The 26,301-nt window shown below is 39.1% G+C and overlaps 1 protein-coding gene across 1 annotated transcript in view; it reads right to left on the minus strand.

Annotated features, from left to right (window-relative positions):
- Nucleotides 1-26,301, minus strand: part of KIF15 (kinesin family member 15) — a 78,561-nt gene that overhangs the window by 10,717 nt on the left and 41,543 nt on the right. The window contains exons 11-27 of the mRNA XM_083188562.1: nt 19,501-19,624; nt 12,234-12,322; nt 11,733-11,942; nt 11,254-11,431; nt 9,366-9,504; nt 7,091-7,232; nt 5,038-5,235; nt 3,834-3,941; nt 3,199-3,304; nt 2,472-2,637; nt 1,895-2,045; nt 1,673-1,758; nt 1,455-1,533; nt 1,285-1,371; nt 883-987; nt 540-662; nt 270-416 (exon numbers count right to left, since the gene is read on the minus strand). Coding sequence (XP_083044688.1) covers nt 270-416; nt 540-662; nt 883-987; nt 1,285-1,371; nt 1,455-1,533; nt 1,673-1,758; nt 1,895-2,045; nt 2,472-2,637; nt 3,199-3,304; nt 3,834-3,941; nt 5,038-5,235; nt 7,091-7,232; nt 9,366-9,504; nt 11,254-11,431; nt 11,733-11,942; nt 12,234-12,322; nt 19,501-19,624 — 2,238 coding nt within the window. The remainder of the gene's footprint in view (nt 1-269; nt 417-539; nt 663-882; nt 988-1,284; nt 1,372-1,454; nt 1,534-1,672; nt 1,759-1,894; nt 2,046-2,471; nt 2,638-3,198; nt 3,305-3,833; nt 3,942-5,037; nt 5,236-7,090; nt 7,233-9,365; nt 9,505-11,253; nt 11,432-11,732; nt 11,943-12,233; nt 12,323-19,500; nt 19,625-26,301) is intronic.

Here is a 26,301-nt window from a genome sequence, read left to right on the forward strand (position 1 = left end):
AGCGGGCACCGGATGGAACTGTGTGTGCACACCATTACTTTATTACTTACACAACTATTTCAGAACATTTTTTCAAAATGATGTTAAGATTTTCAGATTTCAAGAAGGAAATATCCAATATAAAAAAACTGCTACTTTCTCCAGAAGGCCTACTAGATTAGTTTATGGTGTGTAGTTTAGTATTTTTGTGTGTAAAAAAAAAAACCCGAACACAAATCAATTTCTAAAGAGATTGGGACCACATTACAGCACTGGAAGAAACTAGTTACCTGGTTAGTCAGGCCTGCAATAAATTGTTCCTTTTTGAGCAACTCTTCCTTCTGGTCTTTAAGCAAAGCCTCTTGCTTGTTAAAGTCTTCCGTTAACTTGCCAAGCTGTTCAGTTGCATGAGCCAAATCATCGCATAAGAGCTCTCTCTGTTATTAAAATAAAAGCAATACTATAATGCTGCAGCAGTTCGTGCTAAAGTGCGGTTCTAGGTTTACATGTGTAGGCTAAAGGCTAACCATTCAGAATGGTGCAGTGAAAGAACCGTATACCTCAATGGTGTCAGCAGACCGCTTCCTTTCCAAGTTCTCTTTCAGATCTTCAATTAGTTTGTCTTGTTGTTCTAAAAGTGTTTTGCTTTCTTCTTTTGCAGTTATTAAAGAATTGTATTTACTCTGTATGCACAAAGAAGAAAATATTCAGGCATCAACCACAGGTTAAATGAGGTACATGAGGACTAGTTTTCGACTACAGCTTGCAAGGAGAAGCCAGCAAATGAGTGTCCACTCTTCAACACAGAATAGGTTTGAGACCATATACAGGTTACTTTGCCTCCTTGGAATACACATTACAGTTTAAATGGCACAGATGTGAGACAAAGACTGGTGCACATACATTTAGATCTTCCAGCTCCCTTGTAAGTACATCTATAGACTCCGTTTTGTGCATGATTGTTGTTCTCAAACCTTGAATTTGGTTCATAAGGTCACTCATAATCTCCTAATGTACAGAAGAAAAAAAGTTTAAATACCTCAGAAGTCATGACCAGTTTTATATACATACATATACACACACACACAAATTTTTCTGATTACACTTTGCTAAAATTGCTGCTAAGACTTCATGTAAATAGCACTTATTTTCCCATTACTTTAGATCTTCACAATTTTGCCAATAGGCAGAACTCTGAAATAACGACTCGCGTAACAAATCTGCAGAGATGGTACTGTGCCATTACCTGTACTGTGTTAAAACTCCCTGATGATGTGACTTTATAGACCAAAATATGAATCCTACCTTATCCAAAGAACTTTTCTTTTCCAATTCAGATATAGTCTCTTTGGAAGAAGTTAAATTGAGTTTAAGTGACTGAAGCTCCGTGACCTAGAGAAGATTAAACTTTACTAACAATATCGTGTTAAGGTACAAGACGATAACACTCATGTACTAAGAAATCATGGCAATACCTGCAGGTCACACTCGGACACTAGATCTGAGCACTGTTTCTTCAGATTCATATTCTCCTCTAGAACTTTCAGAAGCTGTCTAGAAAAAAAAAAAGGAATATTCCATGAATCATCTTCTGCTAACTACCAATGTGCCAAATTACTATGACCAATAATCTATGCTGGTGACTGGTTTACAAAACCAGTGTCCCGCTAAACTACATAACCTGGTAACATACTTGGAATTGTTCTCTTTGTCTTCATCCAGCTGAAACTTCAGGTTTTGTCTGTGCTCCTTTTCTGTTTCTAAAAGCTCCAAAAGATTCTGTTAAAGAATAAAGTTGGTTTTAAACAAATATGTTCTGTATGCCTGTATAATCATAACTATTCCTCAGGGAAAAAGCTACAGAAGAGAATTATGTACATTCCTTATAAAATGTATAATATAAAGCACATCTTACACCAAGTTCAGCTTTCACAGTCTCACTCTCCTGCTTGCTGCCAAAAAGTTCTTGTTTTAATTGATCAGTCTCAAATTTCGTCACCTCTTCCAGGTTATCGTAGGCATCTTGGAGCGATCGCTTCTCCTCTAATAAAGTTTCATGCTCCAGCCTAAAGTATTAAACAGGTTTATACAGTGCAAGATAATTGGAACAGCAATTTTATCATTGAATGTGTTTGCAACTGAAAGTATTTCAGTGAAACGTTAATATTAAATAAATATAAATTCACTTTAATATTCTTTCTTTCATTTAACATACAGAAACCATCAAAAGAAGCCATTTCATTAAATTCTTGGTCTTATATTAGTAGTGTTGAGAGTATGTAAAATGTTAAGTAATCGGTGTTACCATTAGCGGGAGAGGATTGAACATAATCAATATCGCATCAAGTAATCACTAAAGCTAGCAGAAAGGTTGAATGCTTACATATTTCATTAATTAATTCTAGTTTTTGTAAAGTTGCAAAATATTAGAAACAAACACAACAACTTAAAGTAAAGTAAAAAAAACAGTATATCATTAGTGTAGAAATTACCTAACATTATCTAGTTGTAGCTGCAGATTAATATGCCTGTCGGACAGTGCAGTCATCTCCTTGTCTTGTTTGTCCTTGAACAAGCCATACTCATTCTTCACTGTCCGAAGTTCACGGTCTGCAGACTGAAGAACCACTCGCAGATCATGGACTTCACTCTTTAAAACTTAAAATAGAAATGTGAATACAAATAAAGTTTGGCAAAACTAAATCTGCACAGTACAAGGATACATGCCAAACGTTTGTAGAAAAAGGACTCCTACATTTGAGCTTTTCCTTAATGCAACAGTGTCAAGTTTTAGGGCAAAACAATGGCTCAATCTTCAGTAAAACATGAGGATGCAAACCAATGGCAGCAGGCTGAGGAAGGGCCACTGTTTTGCACCTAAACAACCATTTTTTGTAAAATTTAAACAGTGTGTAGTCACTAATTTTGGACAAAACATACTAAGGTTTAAGGAGACCTAGATATAAGAGCACCACCCTCCACAAGGTTCATGCCACCATATCTTCTTTAAAACTAAAGCTATTCCATAGTTATGGCCTTTGTTTGCACAGTGTGTCTGAAAGGCTGTAAAAAAAGCAGATAAACTTTTATATTCTTATTTTCTCTACAGCTTTTGGGGACTCAGGACAAATTGTTCTCAGCAGGAAGTGGATTCTTAGTGGTTTCTGGCAAATAAAGAGCTGGGGATCAGTGGCGAGACAAGAGTTGGTGGCAGCTTACCATCCTCCCTACTCTTAAAGTCTTGTTGATGTTTTTCATAAGTATTGATTTGTTCAAGAAGCTCCTGGTGCTTGATATTCCAACTGGCCCTTTCTGAAGAGAAAAGCTGTGGGAACATACATAGATATGGTTAAGTTGCGAGAAAAGTCCGATGCACCAGTGCAAGTGCCTGCAAACAAAACAAAAGCTTAATACAGCAAAGTTTGAACCAAAGCAAACCGCACCCTAAATATAAATAAAGCAGCTACACTAATAATATTAATTTTTACCATTACACGTCAAAAGGACAACATTTGTGCATTTGGAAACCATTTTGCTTCACAATATACATGTGTAAAGCTGGATACATAATGAGATGGCGTCTACCAGGACGATATGGCGGCTAACATATCCTTAACGCAGTACACATTAGAATGATCTAATAAAGGGCGGAAAAAGGGCCATTGCTTTCTTGGTTAGCAAACACCATGTCACTAGTGTTATTGGAGTACCCTTTGTAGCGGGACCGACCAGGCGTCGTTGCTACGACAACGCATATCTGGCATACTCACTGAGCAATATGCCCGATATTTCATTACGATTTGGCTGGATACAACAGCACATACCAAGCTTAGGAGTTCTAAGCATGACCTCACCTCTTGCATCTGAGCTGAATGATGCTCCATCTTGTTCACTTTCTGTTGGAGCTTCAAGTTTTTACTCTCTTCTTCATCAAGTTTTGCTTGCAGAGCTATGACTTGGTCCTGTAATAGTTAAGCATATAAATCGGTTACAAAACTCAAATTCATATTCGTCCCAAAGGGTTATCACCTTTTTCTTCAAACATGCCTAACCAACCAAAATTTAAAGATTTACCACTGAACAAAAGGCTGAATACAGCTGGCCTAGCGTGGATTATATTCGCTCATGTGCACAGAACTAGATGTAAAACCCCAAAACATTCTAAAATACATCTCAACCTAAGCTCCGTGCTACTGGAGGCACCTTACCTGGAAAGCCTTCCATTGGACTGTTAGGGCCATTATTTTACTGGCATCATAATGGCCATATAGGGTGAGCTCTAGGTCATGTAAGGCTCCACACAATATATCTGCAGTACATCAAATTGATTCTGACCCCAAAGTGATACTATTTGCATCTGGATCTTGAATGTCATGTGTCTGAACTGTTAATACAAGTGCAGTCGGCAGAGCCAACATAGGGTACTTCTAGAAGCCAATATGCATCTAGTGTCAATTTTACATATGCATTGTTGTGTTGCTGCTGACTTCATGCATGGATGCCTTGCATTTATCGAATACAAAATGTATTCCTAAATGTAAGTTATGAGTCACTGAGTTCAAATACATTATGGGGAGTATTCAATGTTGGGTCACAGCTGTCGGGCTGGCACGACAGCCGTGACCCTGTCCTGTTCTCGGTCTACTCGACTGAATACCACTTGCAAATTCTCAATGTCCCGCCTGCTGTGGGTCAAGAAGGGGGGCGTGGTCGCGAGCTGCGGCCGGGAGATTGTCAATTCCCAGCAGAACGAGCCCGACTGCTTTTGAAGTTGGGCTCGTTTTGCCGAGATCCCCTGTTCAATGTTGTTGGGGAAGACAGCATTGAATAGGGCCCCGTAGCCATCTCCCACTTCAGGAATGGCTGCGGGAGGACTAAATATACCCCTAAGTATTGAGTCCGGATTTAGCTCCTGCCCACCAACTAAGTGAATTGCAGCTCACGTTCTATCCTTCATGAAAACATATCAAATTCTTCAAAATCCTCATGGGAATGGAGTTAGTCATTTTGATTTTTTATCCATATGAGCAGCTTGGTAGTAAAAGATTTTCAATTTACCTGCACCATTTGTAGTTCCTCAGCAATAGCTTCATAAGCTTGCTCACTCATCTCTGGAGGAATGGGTTCATTAATTAAATTGACATGTTGCTCCCTTGACTTAGGGGTTTCAGGAAACTCACTTTGCTCACAATCTGGGCTGGGGTGCGGCACAAGTCGAGATCTCAAGTTGTATGCTCTTGTCGGAGTAGTCATGTTCTGGGGAGAGAGAAAATCCTTGACTATGAAAGTCTGTTGCAAAATACTTGATTAACAAGGCTTGTGGCTGTGCAGTTTTTAGCATTTACATCCTAGGTACTTAAGCAACATGAATTTGGCAGCCTTTTTAGATTTGAACCAACCAAATACTAAATATTCTGTGATTCTATCATGAACATTACAATATTTTCATCTCGAAAGCTAGAGAGAGAGAAAATAAATATTAATTCTTATAATAAAGCAAAGAATGGACACTTTGAATCTGTGGGAAAAAACCTGCTGGCCACACAGTTAAGTGGGTGTGGTATGACTGGCCGATGATCCTGATCCAGACATTCAGTATACAGACAACAGAATCCCAGCTGCCGGTAATTCGACAGGGGGGTGAGCGCAAAAAAGCCCCTCGCTGCACTTGCCACAAGTTCTATTCTTCCTCTATAGGGGATGGACAATAGCCCTCTTAGATTTAAACGTTTGTATACTGGATACCAACTGGCACCCAGTTAAGTGTAGTATACCAACGGTCTTGCCCAGGAAAGCAAACTTGTCTATAATAAACAATGTGTACACATACACACAATGATTTTGGATTTCATCTAGATTTAAATGGTCAGTGAACCAATTGGACAAAGATTATGAACTATAGCTTCCCACTCAGAAAAAAAGTATTACAACACAGCAGAAATTTCTGAGTTAGGAGCTGATAAATAAGGGTTTATTTCACTACTGTTCAGAACCCAAATAAATCAGAAGAGGTGCTTGATCAGTCAAGTACACTATGCCTGGGTTAAGGGTTTATTTATTAATAGCTATCACTGCTATGTTATGACTAGTAATTCAAGTTGCAGATGAAGTATAAACTGCAAATGAGAACTGCCAATTGCAGTGTTCTAGAAAGTTTGAAAAAGTAGAGGGAAAGGGTATAAAACAGCAGAGGCACAGCAAGGAGGTGGTAAAGGGTGAAAGGGACAGCTATAAAATTTCAGGATTAAGTTATTAAACAGAAGATATTTTGCAAAATGTAACCATCTTTTAATGCGTTCTGAGCAAATATATGGTAATTTAATGACAAGCATAGTGTTTGGTCTTAACTGTGGCAGTATGCTAAAAAGGAACCAGGGGTGTTTAGCTAGGAAGCCCAGGAAAGTCATACACGTGAAAGATAAAATTCTACCTACTTGTTGATTTGAGGGCATCTTTCCTTACAGCCTGACTTATGTAAGCAGAACATGTATTTAAAGGCAAGGTGGGAGTGGGGTTTAACAGTCTGGGATGAAGAATCTAGCGTATACACAGTCTGTTTGGGACATTTGCCTGTAGGACCGGAGCCAGAACAGCCAGCTGGTGGCTAGAGAGAAGGTCTATGACAGCTAGTGAAAGGGCCATGTACAATTTACTCTAAAATGATTTCTGGTCTGCAGTCACCTTGACAAAATAAAACCACTGTGAATAAGTACAGAGTTTATGAAAAAAGGAATGATGCAAAGACGTAATGTGTATTGTTAAAGTATTAGTATGAACAGTGAAAGATATTTGAGGGATTTTGAATGCTCATTGATTAGACAAAGTGATGCTCAACTCTTTAGGCCGTGTGGTTTCTTAAAGGGAAAAAAAAACAAAAAAACAGGCCAATCATACAATTTTCTACTGATATGTCAGAGTTGTGTGCAAAGCTTAAACTTGCCACAATAGTTAAATATATTTATACAAGACAAAAGATCAGCATATTCTTTTGCCAACACTTTGATACATTTTGTTCCAATTGTAAGCGCAACAGAATATGCTGCACTATAGAAGAAACTGTAAATAAATGAATTACCATTATGTCCAGTAACCTTTATTTGAATATATGTACCTTTATTGTTTCCACGTGCATTTTATTCAACTGAGACACTTCATGCCTCGTGTGAGCTTGAATAGCCTCCAAAATATTTTCAAGATGATTGTTGGATTTGCGCAAAGACTGAAGTTCTGACTCCTGCTCAACTTGCTTCTTTCTGAGAAAAATGAATACAATTACAGTTATGTAGAATTGCATTACATGTGCCACTACCAAAAGAAGGAACCACAAGTATTCACTTTTTCCACATTTTGTTATGTTACAGCCTTATTTCAAAATTCTACACACAATACACCATAATGACAACATTAAAAAAAAAAGAAGTTTTGAGAGTTTTGCTAATTTATTAAAAATAAAAAACTAAGAAATCACATGTACAGCATTCACAACCTTTGCTCAATACTTTGTTGATGCAACTTAGGCAGCAATTACAGCCTCAAGTCTTTCTGAATATGTCATCAAAAGTGCGGCAGGTTGGGATTGTTTGGTCTACAGCAAGTTGGTCGACAGGTTAATACAAGTATTAGGTCGACAGTCAAAATGTCGACATGGGGTTTTTCACTGTTTTTTTAACCCGAATGTCAACACATGTGACATGGACACAGTTTACAGTGTACTGCTTTGCTTGCAATGCTTGAGGCACAGTGCCTCGCTGTGCTCGGCACACTATTTTATTCTACTACCATGCCCTAGTGGATGGTAGGGCAAGAAATACCGCCTGTCGGCACATGTCTGCTCAAAAAAAAAAACAGTGAAAAACCCCATGTTGACCTTTTGACTGTCGACCTAATAACTGTCGACTAACTTGCTGTAGACCCAATGACCGTATCCCAGTGCGGCACACCTATCTTTGTGCAATTTTGACAATTCCTCTTTGCAGCACTTCTCAAGCTCCATCAGTGTAGATTGGAAGCGTCGGTGCACAGCCATTTTCAGATCTCTCCAGAAATGTTAATTGGGATTAAAATCTAGGCTCTTGCTGGGCCACTCAAGGACATTCACAGAGTTGTACTGGAGCCACTCCTTTGATACATTGGCTGAGTGCTTAGCATCGTTGTCCTGCTGAAAACGCTCCAGTCTGAGGTCAAGAGTGCTCTGGAGCAGGTTTTTGTCCAGGATATATCTGTACATTGCTACATTTATCTTTCCCTGCTCTATCCTGACTAGTCTCCCAGTTCCTGCTGCTGATAAACATCCCAACAGCATGAAGCTGCCTCCATCATGCTTCACTGCATGGATGGTATTGGCCTGGTGATGAGCGGTGCCTGGTTTCCTTCAAACATGATGTCTACATTCACGTCAAAGGGTTAAGTCTTTGTCTCACTAGACCAGATAATTTTGTTTCTCATGGACTGAGACTCCTTCAGGTGCATTTTGGCAAACTCCATGCAGGCTATCATGTGTTTTTTTTTGTTTTAACTAAAGAGAGGCTTCCGTCTGGCTACTACCATACAGGCCTGATTGGTGGATTGCGGCAGAGAGGGTTGTCCATCTGGAACATTCTTCTCTCTCAACAAAGGAATGCTGTAGCTCTCCCATCAGGTTCTTGGTCGCCTCTCTGACTAGGTCCCTTCCTCCCATGTTCACTCAGATTAGACGGCTGGCCAACTCTTGGAAGAGTCCTGATGGTTCCGAACTTCTTCCATTTATGGATGATGGAGGCCACTGTGCTCATTGGGACCATCAAAACAGCATATATTTTCCACTTGTTTTCTTTTATAATATATTTTTCTGTACCCTTCCCCAGATTTGTGCCGCGAGACAATCCTGTATCAGAGGTCTATAGACAATTCCTTTGACTTCATGCTTCGTTTGTTCTCGGACATGCACTGTCAAGTGTGGGACCTTATAAAGACAGGTGTGTGCATTTCCAAATCATGTCCAATCAATTGAATTTAAAAGGTGGACTCCAATTAAGCTGTAGGAACATCAAGGATGATTATTGGAAACAGGATGCACCTAAGCTCAATTTTGGGGTTCATGGCAAAGATTGTGAATACTTATGCACATGTGATTTCTTAGGTTTTTTTTGTTATACATTAAAAAAAATCTCCCAAAACCTTTTTTCACCATGGTACATTGTGTGCATATTTTTGTGGGAAAAAAATAATTTATTCTATTTTGGAATAAGGCTGTAACATATCAAAATGTGGAAAAAAAGTGAAGCACTGAATACTTTCTGGATGCACTGTACTTGGATCATTTAAAGTTAATATTTGAGGAATTTTTTATTTTTTTACAATGATATTTCAGCTTTAATGGTTTAATTATATTGAGATTTTTAACTAACTTTGTTAGCTCTTTGAATTCCTCATATTCTTGCATTGCAGTGGCGAGCTCACTTTGAACCTGTAACAGCTTATCCTGCAGCTTTTCGGTAGAAACCAAATGGTTATCTGGATGTATTGGTGTGGAGTGCATTGGGAGAACTGGGGAACAAAGAAAACAAAAATAAAACTACATACCTAGAATACAATATAAAAAGAACAAAATTAAGTAGTACAGAACTAATCCTGTATGTGCTTAATTTTATTTTATTTTTTTTATAAATCCTAGTAAACAAAATTAAGCTCAATAACCTTCCAGCAGAGATAAAAACAAAAAGGAAATATAGACTCAATTAAAAAACGTGTTGTGTTTTTGGGAGCCCATTAATATAGCTTGCACCTTGTAAATGCCTACTTCACATTCGCTCAAAAGTCAGTATACCACACAATTCAGCAAAACTAAGGAGGAGTGTACGGATCAGTCCACAAGTGAGAGGTCTTGGTATATGCCGCGTCTTTCAGGTATTGTGGAACAGGAAGTTTTTTCTAGCTATAGAAACATGGCATTTAGAATCTCTCAAAGCCCATAACAAGCACAACTTGCAATAAAAGAACAGAAAACAAATAATTCAATTGCCCACAGAGCTGAAGTTTACATGAGAATGTCATATTTTACAACTCAAATTGAAACCATGTATTAAGGTAAAAAAAAAAAAAAAAAAAAAAAGCAGTTCCAAATGTGATAGCAGCCTGAACAGTGTCAAACCTCTAAATAAATTTACAAAAATGTATGCACAAAGTTAACCTAATGTTTTAGAATCTGACTCCATAAACATAGAAACCAAGTGGTAGTATGAAGCAGTGATAAAGGAGTGGTAGTGATAAAGTGCGTGGTACTTTATCACCGGCAATCAGCTCCTGACTGTTAAGTTACAGGCTCGGTTTAAAAAGGGACAGTTAGGAGCTGATTGGCTTGTGATAAAGTACCAGGCACTTTATCACTTCTTCATACATCTACTCCTAAATGTAGTCTCAATCCAGTATCTTAAAACAAAAAAACTTTGAAATCGAATTAAATTTAAAAACGTAAATGTACAATGAAACTTTAAGCAAACAATTTCATTTTGTGTTTTACGACAGTTTAAAATTTAAATACTATAATACAGTACTATTAAATATATCTGAAGTTACTCCATCGTCTTTTAGACAGTATAAAAAAAACAAGATAATTAAAAGAGATTCACTAAACAAAGTTACATTGCAAATGAAAATAATTAAAAAACGGAATGCATTAGGTCTATTACACAGAACCTAGAAAGCAATCAACACCCTTCGAGTGCCAATGCTGCTGTGACATGTGCAACCATGGCATTCTTACCGGATATTTTCCAAATCCCTCACAGCAGCATTGGCACTCAAAGGGTTAAATCAATAAAAGTGTATAAAAGAATATCTACAATACAGTCGGAGTTGCTCTGAGATCACCGGTTGCCAGTCATCCAATCCACAAAACCTATCTGCAGACTTGCAGTGCATAAATTCAGTCGTTCCTGCCTACTAACGTGGAAACAGTGATAACACAGTATTCCGGTGTTATTACAAGGTTTCGACTTATTAAGTATTAACAATTCAGGGGAGATGTATGAAACAGTGATCAGGTAGGAGAAGTGAGCCAGAGGAGAAGTGGCCCATGGCAACCAATCAGCTGTCCTGTATAAATTTTATATTATTCAAATTATAGATGTTACTTCAGGGTTGATTGGTTGCTTTGAGCACCTTCTCCTCTGGCTCACTTATCACTGCTTCATACATCTACCTCTCAGTTTAATATACAGCTCCATAAAAGGCTTACATACAGAGGATTTACTTGCTCTAAAATTCAAATGTTAGAATTGGTTTTTGGCATATTACCTCCATTTTTCTTCAACGAGGCAGTGGCTTCAATGAAAGCTCGCTCAAGGTCGGCCATCATAGAATTATTCATTTCATGGGCTCGTTTCACTGACTGAAGGGAGAGGAGGCGTTTATTCTCCTCTCTGAGTCCATGGTTTTCCAGTGCATACTTCGCTACACGAGGGTGATGCTCAACCTGACAAATTAGTATAGGGGAGCAATCAATCAAATATTCAGCAATAACAGATCTCATTCCAAACCATGCCCAGTTCTCTGTGGGAATACCCCAAGGAATTTTAAGCTGCAAAGGGAAATATATTTATTTTCTGGCTACAATAATCAAATGTAACATCATGGTTGACAGAGCTACCTTTAAGGAAGGAGCAGCTTGCTTAATACCACATTTATGTTAAAATCTCTACTTAAAAATATATATATATTACACACAGACACAAAAATGCTTTATTTACTAGCTTTGTACAGAGAGACATTTGTACCTGTTCTTTTAGAACAAGCAGCTCTTCCTTTAGCTCTGCTATGAGGTCATCTTGTTCGTTATTTAACAATGAATGTCGACCTTCTTTTTGAGCCTTCTCAAGACGGGCAATGTGATCTTCTCTGAATTTCACAATCATTTTGTTTGACTGGATAAATTTTTCTTTCTTGTTGCAGAGATCGTCAAATTGGGCTACTTTTTGCAACAGCGTCTACAGATTATTATTTAAATACATGGTTAATAAGGGCCAATATTTATTTAATTCACATATGGAAAACAAACAGTCAAGAACAGTGTGTAAAAAAAGGATCCCCTAACTATACAGGTTGAAACAGATGTTATATATATGCATAATCATTAGCTTTTCTCTTTGCATATAGAAATAAGTGCCGTCTTGTGTTACCCTGACCCGTAATCCTGAAATCAGTACTATGCCTACCCAATCAAGTGATAATAGTCGTTCACTTGCAGAAAGAATGGTACACTTAACATGTCATATTACCTTTTTCTCAGTGTCTGATTTTTCCAAAAGCATCATTGCCTCTAAAAAGTTATTCATGTAGTCTGTAAAGTTGTCATCGACAGACGGTGCTGGATTTTAAGATGAAAAAAATATAATAAAATATAGCAGAGGATTATATCTACATATTATATCCACATATTCAGAGTCATGTATTTGTATTAACTATAAAGAGCTTATACACAAGGAGTAGCAAATTTCCTTTGTATGCCCTTTCAATGCCGCTCAGGCTTCCCCAAATTTCATAAGACCCGATACAGTTAGGTCCATATATATTTGTACATTGAATCAATGTTGTCCTTTTAGCTCATTACCAAAAACACCAATTTCATTTAGCAATATTTTATTATGTAAAAATAATACAAAACTCCAGCCAAGTCACATATTGTACTCATTATAAAGATTTTATTTCCTATCTTATAAGTGTTCAATGTGGCCACCACCTGAAGCACGGCCAACATCAAGGCGATAAGAGAAATACTGCCAGACACGTATCAGCATATCATGATCCACGGAGTCGATCGCTGTTGTTATTTGATGTTTAAGGCAGTGGTTCCCAAACTGTGTGCCGTGGCTCCCTGGGGTGCCTCGGGACACTTGCAAGGGTGCCCTGGGTTGGTGGGACAGGACTAATTCAAATTTATTTATGGTTAATTATTTATGGACAAAACCAGTGCTAGTGGCTACCGATCATAAAATGTGTACAAACAGAAGCAAATCCTGCCTTTTTACGGCATAACTGACCCTACGCATCTCATATAAACCGAATCTACTTAATGTTATATTTATTCTTTGTGTGTGTGTGTGTGTTTGTGTGTGTGTGTGGGGCTGTGAAAAAAATTCTGATACTCTAGGGTGCCATGATTCAAAAAAGATTGGTTTAAGGTCATCGAGGTTAGTAGGTAGCGATGGAACAAATACCATCTTTTACATATCCCCACAAGAAAAAATAAAAATCACACACTGTGCTTGGCCTGCCAGATCCCCAGAGCTCAAAGAGCCACCTTTCCAACCAATCCATTACTGTGGCACTTTTCCATTCAGAAAAGCTTGAACCATCAGGTGCCAATGGGACAGGTGCTCCATCTTGTTGAAAATGAAGTCATGTGCTTGTAGTGAAGTGAAGAGTTTTGCACCATATTGAGATCGGTTTTCCCTGTAACAAGGTTTTCCTTGAAGAATAAGGGACCATAAACCTTGTTGAGACACAGCACAGAAGATGATGTTCAACTTAGCGGAATCTCTTTTGTTTCATGTGGGTGCCCTGTTCCCCAAATAAGCACATTGTAACGATTGACTTTGCCGCTCAAGTGAAGTCGCTTCATCAATCATGTCCAGTAGAATTGCAGAATTCCATCCACTTCCTCTTGTCATCATTGGTAAGCGCCTGAACGAGGTGCAGTCTGTATGGTTTCAAATGCAGGTACAGTCCTTTCCAGTATAAGGACTTTTGGGTTTATGACCAAGAATTCCTGCACATGAAGAAGCTATGGACAATACTTGGAGGGATCCATCATAGCTCCACCCATCCCCTATTGTGCAGGGCCAGTAACTAGTGGGATTAGTCACTGTTCAGTGTAATTGTGAACATCTAGTTGAGTGAGAAGTAGAACTTAATGTCTGACTGTGCATTTTTCCACACTGACATGCACTGCCCATCACAGGATGTGGGGATAGAAAATATATATATAATCTATTTATATCTTACCCCCTCGCAGAAAGGATTGGAGCCGGCACATGGTAGTAGGTGAAGAAAAAAAGGGTTTATTGCAATTACATCATTGCACAAAGAGACAGCTGCCGACCTGACAGCCGTTTCAACTGCATGTGAGCAGTTTTCATCAGAGGTTCACATGCAGTTGAAACGGCTGTCAGGTCGGCAGCTGTCTCTTTGTGCAATGATGTAATTGCAATAAACCCTTTTTTTCTTCACCTACTACCGTGTGCCGGCTCCAATCCTTTCTGCGAGGGGGTAAGTGCTTTCTATTAACCACATTATGTGCCTGGCACCGGAACAGTTTTATCTTTAACCAGAGTGCCAACCTGAGAACCCAACTGTCTATATCTATATCTATCTATCTATCTATAGTATAGGAGTGCGCTGATAGGAGTTTCACCAAGAATAATTTCACATCAGTATAAAAAATATAAAATGTATTTCATACAACAATAAAAACCGATGGTGTTACATACAAGATTTTCATATTGAATGGTCCTGTGCTTGATACCGTTTAGAGCCAATTTTCCTGAAATCACCCTACGCGTTTCGTCCCTTACGGGACTTCTTCAGGGGTATAAGGGTATCAGTATGTTACTAGCATTTCATAAGTTAAGGACCCAAGATGGGAAAAAAACAACGGATGAATATGGCCGGTGATCCGAAGAACAATCAGAGCATCATGTTCTCGGGGCAACTATATAGATCGCTTTCAAACTGATGTTATTTTTTAAACGGAGTTGATCTCATGTGATCTGTCCCCTTCCTGTAGATCAGGTGCAGCCTCAGCCCCACAACAAGCAGTAGCAGGCAGTATCGCCAGGTATACTGCCTGCTACTGCTTGTTGTGGGGCTGAGGCTGCACCTGATCTGCAGGTAGGGGACAGATCACATGAGATCAACTCCGTTTAAAAAAAATAAAATAAAAATAACATCAGTTGGAAAGGGATATATAGTTGCCTCGAGAACACGATGCTCTGATTGTTCTTCGGATCACTGGCCATATTCATCCGATGGCTTTTTCCCATCTTGGGTCCTTAAACTTATGAAATGCTAGTAACATACTGATACCCTTATACCCCTGAAGTCCCGTAAGGGACGAAACGCCAGGGTGATTTCAGGAAAATTGGCTCTAAACGGTATCAAGCACAGGACCTTTCAATATGAAAATCTTGTATGCAACACCATCGGTTTTTATTGTTGTATGAAATAAATTTTATATTTTTTATACTGATGTGAAATTATTCTTGGTGAAACTCCTATCAGCGCACTCCTATACCCTTTCTTCTTCATCCCTACTCTGTACCTCTAATAACTGCGAGGTACCTAGACTAGAAGTGCAGCTACCACAGCACAGTCACAACCCCTTCTGTTTGATATATATATATATATATATATATATATATATATATATATATATATATATATATATATATATATATATATATATATATATATATATATATATATATATATATATGTAGAGTCCTGAATAGTACAGAACAACCGGCACCAGGAAATAAGGAAGTCCAATTGAAATTTCTTAATGCATATTTAATGCAAGCAAATCTTCAAGCTCAGATCAAAAGATAAATGTTGGTATACATCACCCATCAGGCATTTCAGAGATATAAGGTAAATTCTCCCGTCTCCTCGACGGCCGTTTCGGTGCAACAGCACCTTTTTCAAGAGGGTTTGACAATAAACTGAGCAAAAGACCTGTGTAATATAGGGCATACAAGACACACTCACCTGCTCCCACTTGCGCTAATCACAGGGATCACGGGCGCCCACTCCATGTAACTCCTACACACCGCTGCTGACAGTATCCTTCAACGCCGCGCACCGGAAGTGCACCCGGCGTTGTGGAACAAATCTTCAGCCAATGTTGCAGGAGGACAGTAGAGAGGTTCCCCCGTCCCCGGAAGTGACGCAGGTGTACAGCAGTAACCATGGACGCCCAACAACACCATTCGTTTACACAAATAAGAACAGATCTGGAACACAAAACCGTATTCCACAAAATTACACATGCACATAATACAAAAAAGACATTAAAAAAGACAAAAAAGAGAGAAAAATGCCATATGTGAAAAACGGGATCGCATAGCTATCAACTGACATGTCACTCGCAAACAGCATGTCACGTGACCCACGTCAGAATATCATATAGCTTACCAAATACAAAACACATTAATCAAATATAACATTTATAGCAAAGGGGATTATTAGGAGCGGTGCAGCTATCTACCAACACAGTATATTAATGAATAAATGGAGAAAATGAAAACTCTTCATTTAAGCCCAGTGGTCGCATACAATTTAACTCATATATCCAATAACATTCCTTTTTCATGAGTATGGCATGTCTGTCGCCACCTCGCCTCAAAGGGGGCACATGTTCCAGTGGCATAAAGGCAAAGTCTCTAATCGAGTGTCCACTGTTCACAAAATGCCTTGCCACTGGGGGCGTGTTTGTGTCCATCTTGATAAAGGCTTTGTTTATAGAGGACCTGTGTACCCCTATTCTTTCTTTGAGCATTCGCATGGTTTTGCCCACGTACAGCTTGTTACATGGGCATTTTATCAAGTAAACAACATATCTGGTCTCACAGTCCATTGTATGTTTGAGATTATATCTCTTGCCTGTGATGGGGTGTATAAATGTATTTGTTTTTATCATGTGTCGACAGTTGACACAACCGGAACATTTTTGTGAGCCCTGTGATTAGCGCAAGTGGGAGCAGGTGAGTGTGTCTTGTATGCCCTATATTACACAGGTCTTTTGCTCAGTTTATTGTCAAACCCTCTTGAAAAAGGTGCTGTTGCACCGAAACGGCCGTCGAGGAGACGGGAGAATTTACCTTATATCTCTGAAATGCCTGATGGGTGATGTATACCAACATTTATCTTTTGATCTGAGCTTGAAGATTTGCTTGCATTAAATATGCATTAAGAAATTTCAATTGGACTTCCTTATTTCCTGGTGCCGGTTGTTCTGTACTATTCAGGACTCTACTTCTATACAATTGTTACCTGGCACAGAATCTCAAATACATGTCAGCGTGTGCGTTTGCTCTGTGGACTATATATATATATATATATATATATATATATATATATATATATATATATATATATATATATATATATATATATATATATATATATATATATATATATATATATATATATATATAAATAAAAAAAAAAAAACGCACAAAAGATGGGGGGTTGTTGTGACCTTTTCCTGCGCTGTTGGGGTAGCTGCACTTCTGTAGAACCTCGCTGTTAATAGAGGTACTGAGGATAGATAAGAAAAAGGAAGGTATAGAGGTGCATTTCTAAAGGTTTCACCAGAAAGTACACAATGGTAAATAATAAAATCTGTTTATTCTGAACAGCAATATAAAATATATCTTCCAACCGGTGGTATCACATAAAATTCAGTTACTTGATTCAATGTTTGACCAACGTTGCCCGAAATAACACTACGCGTTTTCAGGGGTAACTAAGGATCAATTTAGAATAAACCACTAGGTCTTCTTAGTGGTATAAAATGGTATAGGGATGCATCAAATTAGGACAGTATCAAAGCAATAGGCCATACGGCCTGATGTGGCTTCAATATTGATCAATTTGGGATAAACAACTGGGTCTCCTTGGTGGCTGAAAAAGGTATAGGAAATACCCTGGGGTACATCAAATTAGAGCGGAATCAATGCAGTAGGCTGTAAAGCCTAATGTGGCTTCAATATTGATTGGCAATTAAGAACATAATTTAGACAGCTGTCTAGAATTTAATATATCATAGAATTCTAATTTTGTGAGGATATCAGTTAAGGTGCCCACACACGCACCGATCCCGGCGTGCGTTGTGGGCTTAACTAGCACACATAGCATCGCATCGTTGTGCATGCGATGCGATGCTATGCTCGAAAAAGCTAGTACAAAAAGTATGTGCAGCACATACTTTTTGTACTGTACGATGAGGTGCCGCGGGAGCGCGCACCCCATCGTACAGCATCGCACCGCCGGCAACGGTGCGTGTGTGGGCTCCTTTAGAGTTGTGAGAGGTGTCAGTCACCAAGGAGACCCAGATGTTTATCCCAAGTTGATCAATAGTGAAGCCACATCAGGCCTTATGGCCTATTGCTTTGATACTGTCCTAATTTGACGCATCCCGATACCGTTTTCTACCACTAAGAAGACCTAGTGGTTTATTCTAAATTGATCCTTTGTTACCCTTGAAGAAGTCCCTATGGGACGAAACGCATATGGTTATTTCGGGCAACGGTGGTCAAACATTGGATCAAGTAACTGAATTTTTATGTGATACCACCGATTGGAAGATATATTTTATATTGCTGTTCAGAATATATGCATATATGTTTGTCTGGCAGCTCGGTTTCCCTACAGCGGCACAGTGCGCATGTCCCCGCTGGCTCGGATGTCAGCAACCCTGCTGTCCCCTTATTACCCACCAATACTTCTCTCCAATGTCACAGACGCATCCATTCATACAACTATCACTTTGCATTCCCTCTTGACCCCTCCATTCCCATCACTACCTTCCTGACCCTCTCCATACCAGCCACATTCTATTTGCACTACATTTGACCCCATCATGCCTACTGCCCTTATAGTGCTGCGGGACCCTGCATGACGTGGCGGCGGGCCCAAAGTATTTTCCTACAAAACTGGCAGCAGACGTCACGCACAATGGCTGTCGTTTCCCTTTTCAAAAGTGGCACCGCTATGCAACCCTAAAAATTCAAAATGGTTGCAACAAGTCAGTGGTGGCATATTGCATCATTACCCAGCCTCCTTATGTCAACTGATTACAGCCAGGTCCGAGGCAGGTGCAAGCAGTCCAACTGAGGAGGTGCTGACAAGACTTCCTGAAGAAGCTATAGTAGTCCTGGTGGGCAGTGCCCTCCAGATGAAGATCAAAGACGACGACTTGAGTCCCAGAGGAGTCAGCAGCCACGCAGAAAACTTCACATGCAGCCACCAACCAACTGAAGATGGAAGAAGAGGGCAATGCAAGCCCTGGGGAGGTAGCAGCCAGCATAAGGTTCAAAGGTTAACCAATAAGCCCTGATTAAGCCAAGGACACCCCCACAAGTGTTTATACATGCTACATATTGTACACATTAGATACAGGTTTATTTTCTTTCAGATATTTTTGAAAGAACAAAGGAACTTCCATTGATAATTAACCAGGCTGTCCTTGTTAATGGGACTCAAAAGGGAACAATAAAAATAAATAAAAAAAACTGAACAAACAAATACAAACTGGAACAAAGTAAATTAAGTTTTAGTAGACAATGTATAAGTTTAAAACATAAACTTAAATCCTACTTAATTAAAAAGTCAAATAAAAAGTCAGTTCCTAGGAATCTGACATTTACCGCTGTGACAAATTATTTATGCAGTGACAGCTAGAAGCCATCATTACCATGCCATGCACAGTGTGAAGGTGAAGGAGTTAAGCAGGTAATAGGAAATGCTTTTGATTTTTCAGCTCACCTCTGGCAATAGAAATATCCTGTGGCATCTGTCCGGAAAGAAGCTGAGAAAGCTGTTCCTTCAGCTTCTTCACCTCTGCTTGCAGCTGACTCACATTCCCTTGGGTGTCTTCATTAACTACAGCCTGGAGGTGTTTAATGATGAGAAAATTAGAATTAACTCTACAGAAGGAATGGACATAAATTTGCAGTTTGCAGGAATTCTTAGCTGTCTATATATATTTTGTACACATAACATTACTGAGCGAGATTACTATTTAAGCATATAATTGTGATGTACAGGTGAGGTAAGACATTAGAATATTGCATCCAGGTAGATATTCCTTATACATAAATTTAATTAACATCTCTGAAAGTTTTAAGACTAAAGTTATACAAATAAATGTTCTGAAATAGGTAAATATCACCTAATGGGGGAATGTAAATTAGAATAATTTTCTGCAATAATTTTACAATTTTGTGACCTGTACCGGGTGAATTACATATGCACGAGCGGGACCAATGCAACGGCTCCCTCCACAGCGCCCCTGCCCGCTCCCCCGGGAGGGAGGTCGGATACAGCTTGTTCTGCCTTTGTCCCCAGGGGTTGGGATCGTTGGGTCGACCACAACTAGGTTGACAAGCATTGGGTCGACATTTGTCAAGGTCGACATGGGGTTTTTCACAGTTTTTTTGACCCGAATGTCAACACAGTCGACATGGACACAGTTTGAAGTGCTACGCTCGGCACACTATTTTAGTCTCCCACCATGCCTTAGTGGATGGTAGGGCGTGAAATATCGCCTGTCATCACGTCAGCTCAAAAAACAGTGAAAAACCATGTCGACTTTTTGACTGTCGATCTAAAGCTTGTGTCGACCTAATGTCATGTCGATCTAGACCTATGTCGACCTAGTGGTGTCGAGCCAATGCTTGTCGACCTAGTTACTGTAGACCTAATGACTGTATCCCGTCCCTGGGAGTCCTCCCCCCACACATTCTGGGGCTGGCAGGGAGGCTACAATCTCCCTGCCTGCCGCTGTCCCCCAGCTGAAAGCCACAGAGGTTAAAAATCGCCGTCAGGGGCAGCGAGCCCCTGCGGCATTGAATAGGGTGACAAGGAGGGCTGGCAGTGAATGCTCCAGCACTCCGGAACGTGGTGAATCAAACAGGATTCACTGTACATGCCGAAAAAGGGCATTGAATACTTCCCTAAGAATTACCGATACCAATTCAAAATTTTTAATGTACATTTAATGAATAAAACATCACATACAATAATTCAAAAAAAGAATAAATTTCATGAAGAGAATTCTCTTGAGAATAAAAAATGTGTATAAATAGAAGAAAATTAAAAAAAAAATGCAAATTTGTTCCAGCTAGCATGAAAATTTCATGGAGAGTGTTATGGTGTGTACACACTTGTACAATGTGCATGAGATTTTGACTATATAATCAAAATCTCATCTGGATCTCATGCAGATTGTATGGGTTTTAACCCTTACGATCCAGATGCGATCTCCCGTATTGCAGCCAGAAAGTCTTGGCTGCATAGACTATATAGTGCAGATCTGCACTATATAGTCTAAATTGTATGCAGATAGTCTAAATTGTATATATTGAATGCAGATAGTCTAAACTGTAATATAGTCTAAATTGTACAAGTGTGTACACACCTTTAGTGTCGTGTCCATAGCACCTATGAATGTATAATTACCAGGTAATTGAAGTCTCCTTGCTGGAGATAGATTGAAAAAGTCATGGCAATTACCCAGTAAAGGATCCAAAGTCACTCAATCTGTGAATATATGCAGGCTTGGTGGTATATCAATACCTAGCTTTATTACTGCAGAGTGATCCTGAATTGTGGTATCCAATGATGAAGTTAGAACTGGTCCGGATAGAGTCTACAGGTTGAGTATCCCGTATCCGAGTATCCGTTATCCGAATTATTCCGAAAACCATACATTCCAGAAAGTGAATAAAAAATATTTTTTTTGCTAAAAACTCACTGGGGACATTTGTAACAGCACTCCTGGTGTCATGATATGTAACTGGCACTATATATGTGCAAGAAAATGATTGCTTGGCATTCAAATTCAATATCTGAGATAGTACACACATTTTGTTTCATGTTTTGAAACCTTGTTTTTTGAACAAATAAAATATATTTGTGTGTATTTTATGTGGTAATAAAATATATTTGTGTGTATTTTATGTGTTTATACAGCATACATGCAAGATACTTCAAAATACATAATTGAAATATTAAAATATCCTGAAATACAGAATAATCCGTTATCCAAAATTCTCCTGGTCCCGAGCATTTTGGATACGGGATACTCAACCTGTAGTATAATTTCTCAATGGAGCAGGCTGGAAGAATGAGGAGTATGGCTTCTCTCCAAGTGAAAGCTGGAACAGAGTTGATGTGGCTCAACACGTTTCGGCATGTTCACACGCCTTTATCAGGAGCTGAGATGAGGTGTCATTCATAGGTGCTATGGACATGACACTAACTCTCTCCATTTAATTTTCATACTAGCTGGAACAAATTTGCATTTTTCAAATGTTCTTATATTTATACCCATTTTTTACTTTCAAGAGAATGCTCTATTCATTAAATTTCTTCTTTTTTTTTGCATTATTGTATGTGAGGTTTTATTCATTAAATGTACATTAATTTTTTTTTTTTATTGGTATTGGTTTAATTCTTTCAGTCAAAACCAAGCACTGTATCATATATATCTTTATCTTTCAAAATAACACCTCATATAATAGAGGAAGAGAGAGGTTTCCAAAGTCGAAATTTTGCCCATTTAGGGGGTATTCAATGTCTGGGCATGACTGTCGGGCTGGCTTGACAGCCGTGCCCCTGTCCCATTCTCTGTCTGCTAGACTGAGATTTTGCAGGCGGGATTCAATGTCCCATCTGCCGCAGGTCGAGAAGAGGGTGTGGCTGCGAGAAGCGTCCGGGAGCTGGTCAATTCCCGGCAGAACAAGTCCGACTGCTTGTGAAGTTGGGCTCGTTCTGTTGAGATCCCCTGTTCAATGCTTTTGAGGAAGACAGCACTGAATAGGGCCCCGCACCCATCTCCCCCGTCGGTAATGGCTGCAGGAGATTGAATACCCTCTTATTGCATAAGAATAACAATTTTTGTAAAAACAATCTTTATAGACAATATCTTTAATGGTTTTCAATAAAGTTGATACTTGAAATCCCTACGTGTTTCATCTTCATGTCTTCACCAGGGGCAGATTCAAAGCAAATGACCGATTAGACTTTATGACTCCTTTTGAACAGGTTCATTAATATAGAAAAGAGGTTTTGTCTACTTATTGCGCTTCACTTATAGGTTGCAGCTTTTTAGAAACACCCGGAACTTTCACCAAGTACCAAGAAATATTCCCAAACAGTTTTACAATGTGTTCTAAATTTAAGCGCCACCCAACAGTTAATCAAACAGTGTAAAAATGAAAAAAACAAAACACTTTCCTCCCAAGAATCTCAATTTCTTTTTGTTCCTTTGTCCTTATCCTGAAATAACTTTTAGAGAAACAAAAAATAGTGCAATACTGTCTGTATCTGATGGAATTTTTTATTATTTAGTCAAGTTCACACTCACATGTGCCTTCACTTAAACAAGCATATCATTCCATCCATATGTAATTCAGATATTTTTCAATTCCTGGAATCCTTCACGATCCCACTGTAAAGAGCTCCAAATGCAGACAAATAGTGCAATAACGTTTTTATACCACACATAAAATGTATTCTTAAATGCACTCACAATTTAAAAGAAATGAAATCGCATATCACCATAACAATATGGTATCCAGGGGAAGCCAGAGTTCCAAGGTAGAGTTCCAGGTGATGTAAAATAGGGGGCACTTGTTTAGGGGGCACTTGTTCAGTTACTGTCCATGTGTTCCCCCGCCTGGTCTTACCTATAAGAGTCCTCTGGGCATCCAATGTTAGCAGTCTCCTGTGCCTGAGCGCTTTTGGACTTTCAGTAGTCCTTCTACTGAAAGTCCGAAAGCGCTCAGGCACAGGAGACTGCTAACATTGGATGCCCAGAGGACTCTTATTGGTGAGACCAGGCGGGGGAACACATGGACAGTAACCGGGACTGAACGAGTGCCCCCTATTTTACATCACCTGGAACTCTACCTTGGAACTCTGGCTTCCCCTGGATACCATACTGTTAAGGTGATATGCGATTTTATTTCTTTTAAATTGTGAGTGCATTTATGAATACATTTTATGTGTAGTATAAAAACTTTATTGCACTATTTGTCTGCATTTGGAGCTCTTTACAGTGGGATCGTGAAGGATTCCAAGAATTGAAAAATATCTGAATTCCATATGGATGGAATGATATGCTTGTTTAAGTGAAGGCACATGTGAGTGTGAACTTGACTAAATAATAAAAAATTCCATCAGATACAGACAGTATTGCACTATTTTTGTTTCTCTAAAAGAGATTTCATGATAAGGACAAAGGAACAAAAAAAATTGAGATTCTTGGGAGGAAAGTGCCTTTTTTTTTCATTTTTACACTGTTTGATTAACTGTTGGGTGGCGCTTAAATTTAGAACACATTGTAAAAGGTTCATTAATATGAAAATCAGGAAAAATCCCAGAAAATTGGTGAAAAAAAAGCTCTGAAACACTCCAGACAGCTTTTCTGTAGTCATGGAATAACAACCTTAAACAGGGTGGTACCAAAACTGTGGTCCTACATGCAAGTCAGGATAGATAGATAGGATAGATAGAGATATATATATATATATATATATATATATATATATATATATATATATAAATAAAAGACGTGGGTAACTGGCACTCCTTCGCTGAATGTGCAGTAAAGTGCCCTGGTGCCTTCCTGAGATGGAGACAGAGTTTGCTTAACACATGGAGGGAGATGAGGCAGCACTCAGGGATAATAAAGTTTAAAAAATCGTGAAAAATGTATTGCCAATAATACATTTTTCACAATTTTTTATTATTGGCAATACATTTTTCACGATTTTTTAAACTTTATTATCGTCTCTGCATGCCGCCTCCTCTCCCTCCAAACATATATATATATTTTTATCATATACCAGCATTATAAAAAATTACAATGTTTACAATTGAAACATGATGATATTTTACTGAATTTTCCACAGAAGGTTCTTTCACAGTCATGTGCTTTCTTCCATAGATTTATACAGATAGACAGAAGTATAACCCTACAGGTTTCGTCCTTAGGACTTCATCAGGGGTATGCTTTCAATCATAGGTGAATTATGATCTTAGAGACATTTCTTCTTTTTGTATAACTAATTTTCAACAATAAAAACGGACCATAACCAGAATCAATTATAGGTGATAATCTCATAAATTACATTGATGTAGGTCAGGGCTGGCCAAACCAGTCCTTGAGATCTACCAACGGTCCACGTTTTCCAAATCACCTTTCTGGTGCACAGCTGTAGTCATAACTAACTGTAACATTTTTAAACATGCTGCATTCATTCCTACTATACATCTACAGGTCGCCTGAAAAACATGCACTGTTGGTAGATCTTGAGGACAGGTTTGACCACCCCTGATGTAGGTCTTTGTTTATATACTGCAGATTTCGTTAAAAGGAAAATAAACCATGCCAAAAATCAATTGTAGAAACACACAATGTTATGGTATAGCGCAACCTCCTCAAAAATGTTCTGTACACAATTGAATGACAAATATGTATTTAATTGCAATATCAGAACAATGTGAAAAACAAACATGGATAAAAAAAAAGTACTGTTTTAGCACCAATGGGAACACCAATAGGATCGCATAGCATGTTATTTCATCTCTGGGTTGATCAATCAAGAGTGTAACACACAGGTGTATTAAAGCAAAGGACACCCACCCCTTAGATTACAAACTTTGGTTCCATCACTGTGCCCGGACCAGCCTCCGCAATTATCCCAGCAACCACAAACCATCGGGACACCATCTTCTCCCCTGCACCAGGTAGTACCCCTCACCTATAGGTGGTCCCTGGATAAGGAGATTTACATCCACTACATTGGTCCCTGCAATAGCATTTGGTTTCTTCAATTTGGGATACATCAAAAAAGGAAGCAATATAGGAACGGACACTGAACACCACCTTCCGGGACTTTGGGTGACTATCCTTGCTTACAAAGCTCTTCTTGGTACCAACCATTTTAAAATTGCTATTGAGCTCATTAATTTACCCTTTTCTAATTTTATTGTGTCTTTGTGGTACTTGTGAGTTATCTGGGCGCCCGATTTTTTGATTGTATGCCTTAAGTTAAGGCATACAATCAGATGCGATGCGATATCGCATCGCATCGCATGCGACCATCGGATGCGATGACCCGATTTTTCCATAGGAATCAATGTTAAAATGATTCCTATGGAAAAAGGGGTCCTTTTCATACCCCTACTATCCAAGTGGGCATGGAGTTGGATATAAACCTGTGGCGAGCGTAGCGAGCCACCGAGCCCGAAGCGTGGCGAGCGTAGCGAGCCCCGCGAGGGGACGGTATTCCGTGTCCCCTCGCGGGGCTTGCTACGCTCGCCACAGGTTTATATCCAACTCCATGCCCACTTGGATAGTAGGGGTATGAAAAGAACCCCTTTTTCCCATTGAATTCCATGTTAAAATGGACTCAGTCCATTTTAACATTGATTCCTATGGAAAAATCGGGTCATCGCATCGCATCCGATGGTCGCATGCGATGCGATGTGCCCGATCCGACCCGATTTCGAAATCGGGCGCCCAGATAACTCACAAGTACCGTCTTTTTTATTGCA

The sequence above is a fragment of the Crinia signifera genome, chromosome 5 (assembly GCF_055691185.1).
Source record: "Crinia signifera chromosome 5, ASM5569118v1, whole genome shotgun sequence".
Taxonomy (NCBI): domain Eukaryota; kingdom Metazoa; phylum Chordata; class Amphibia; order Anura; family Myobatrachidae; genus Crinia; species Crinia signifera.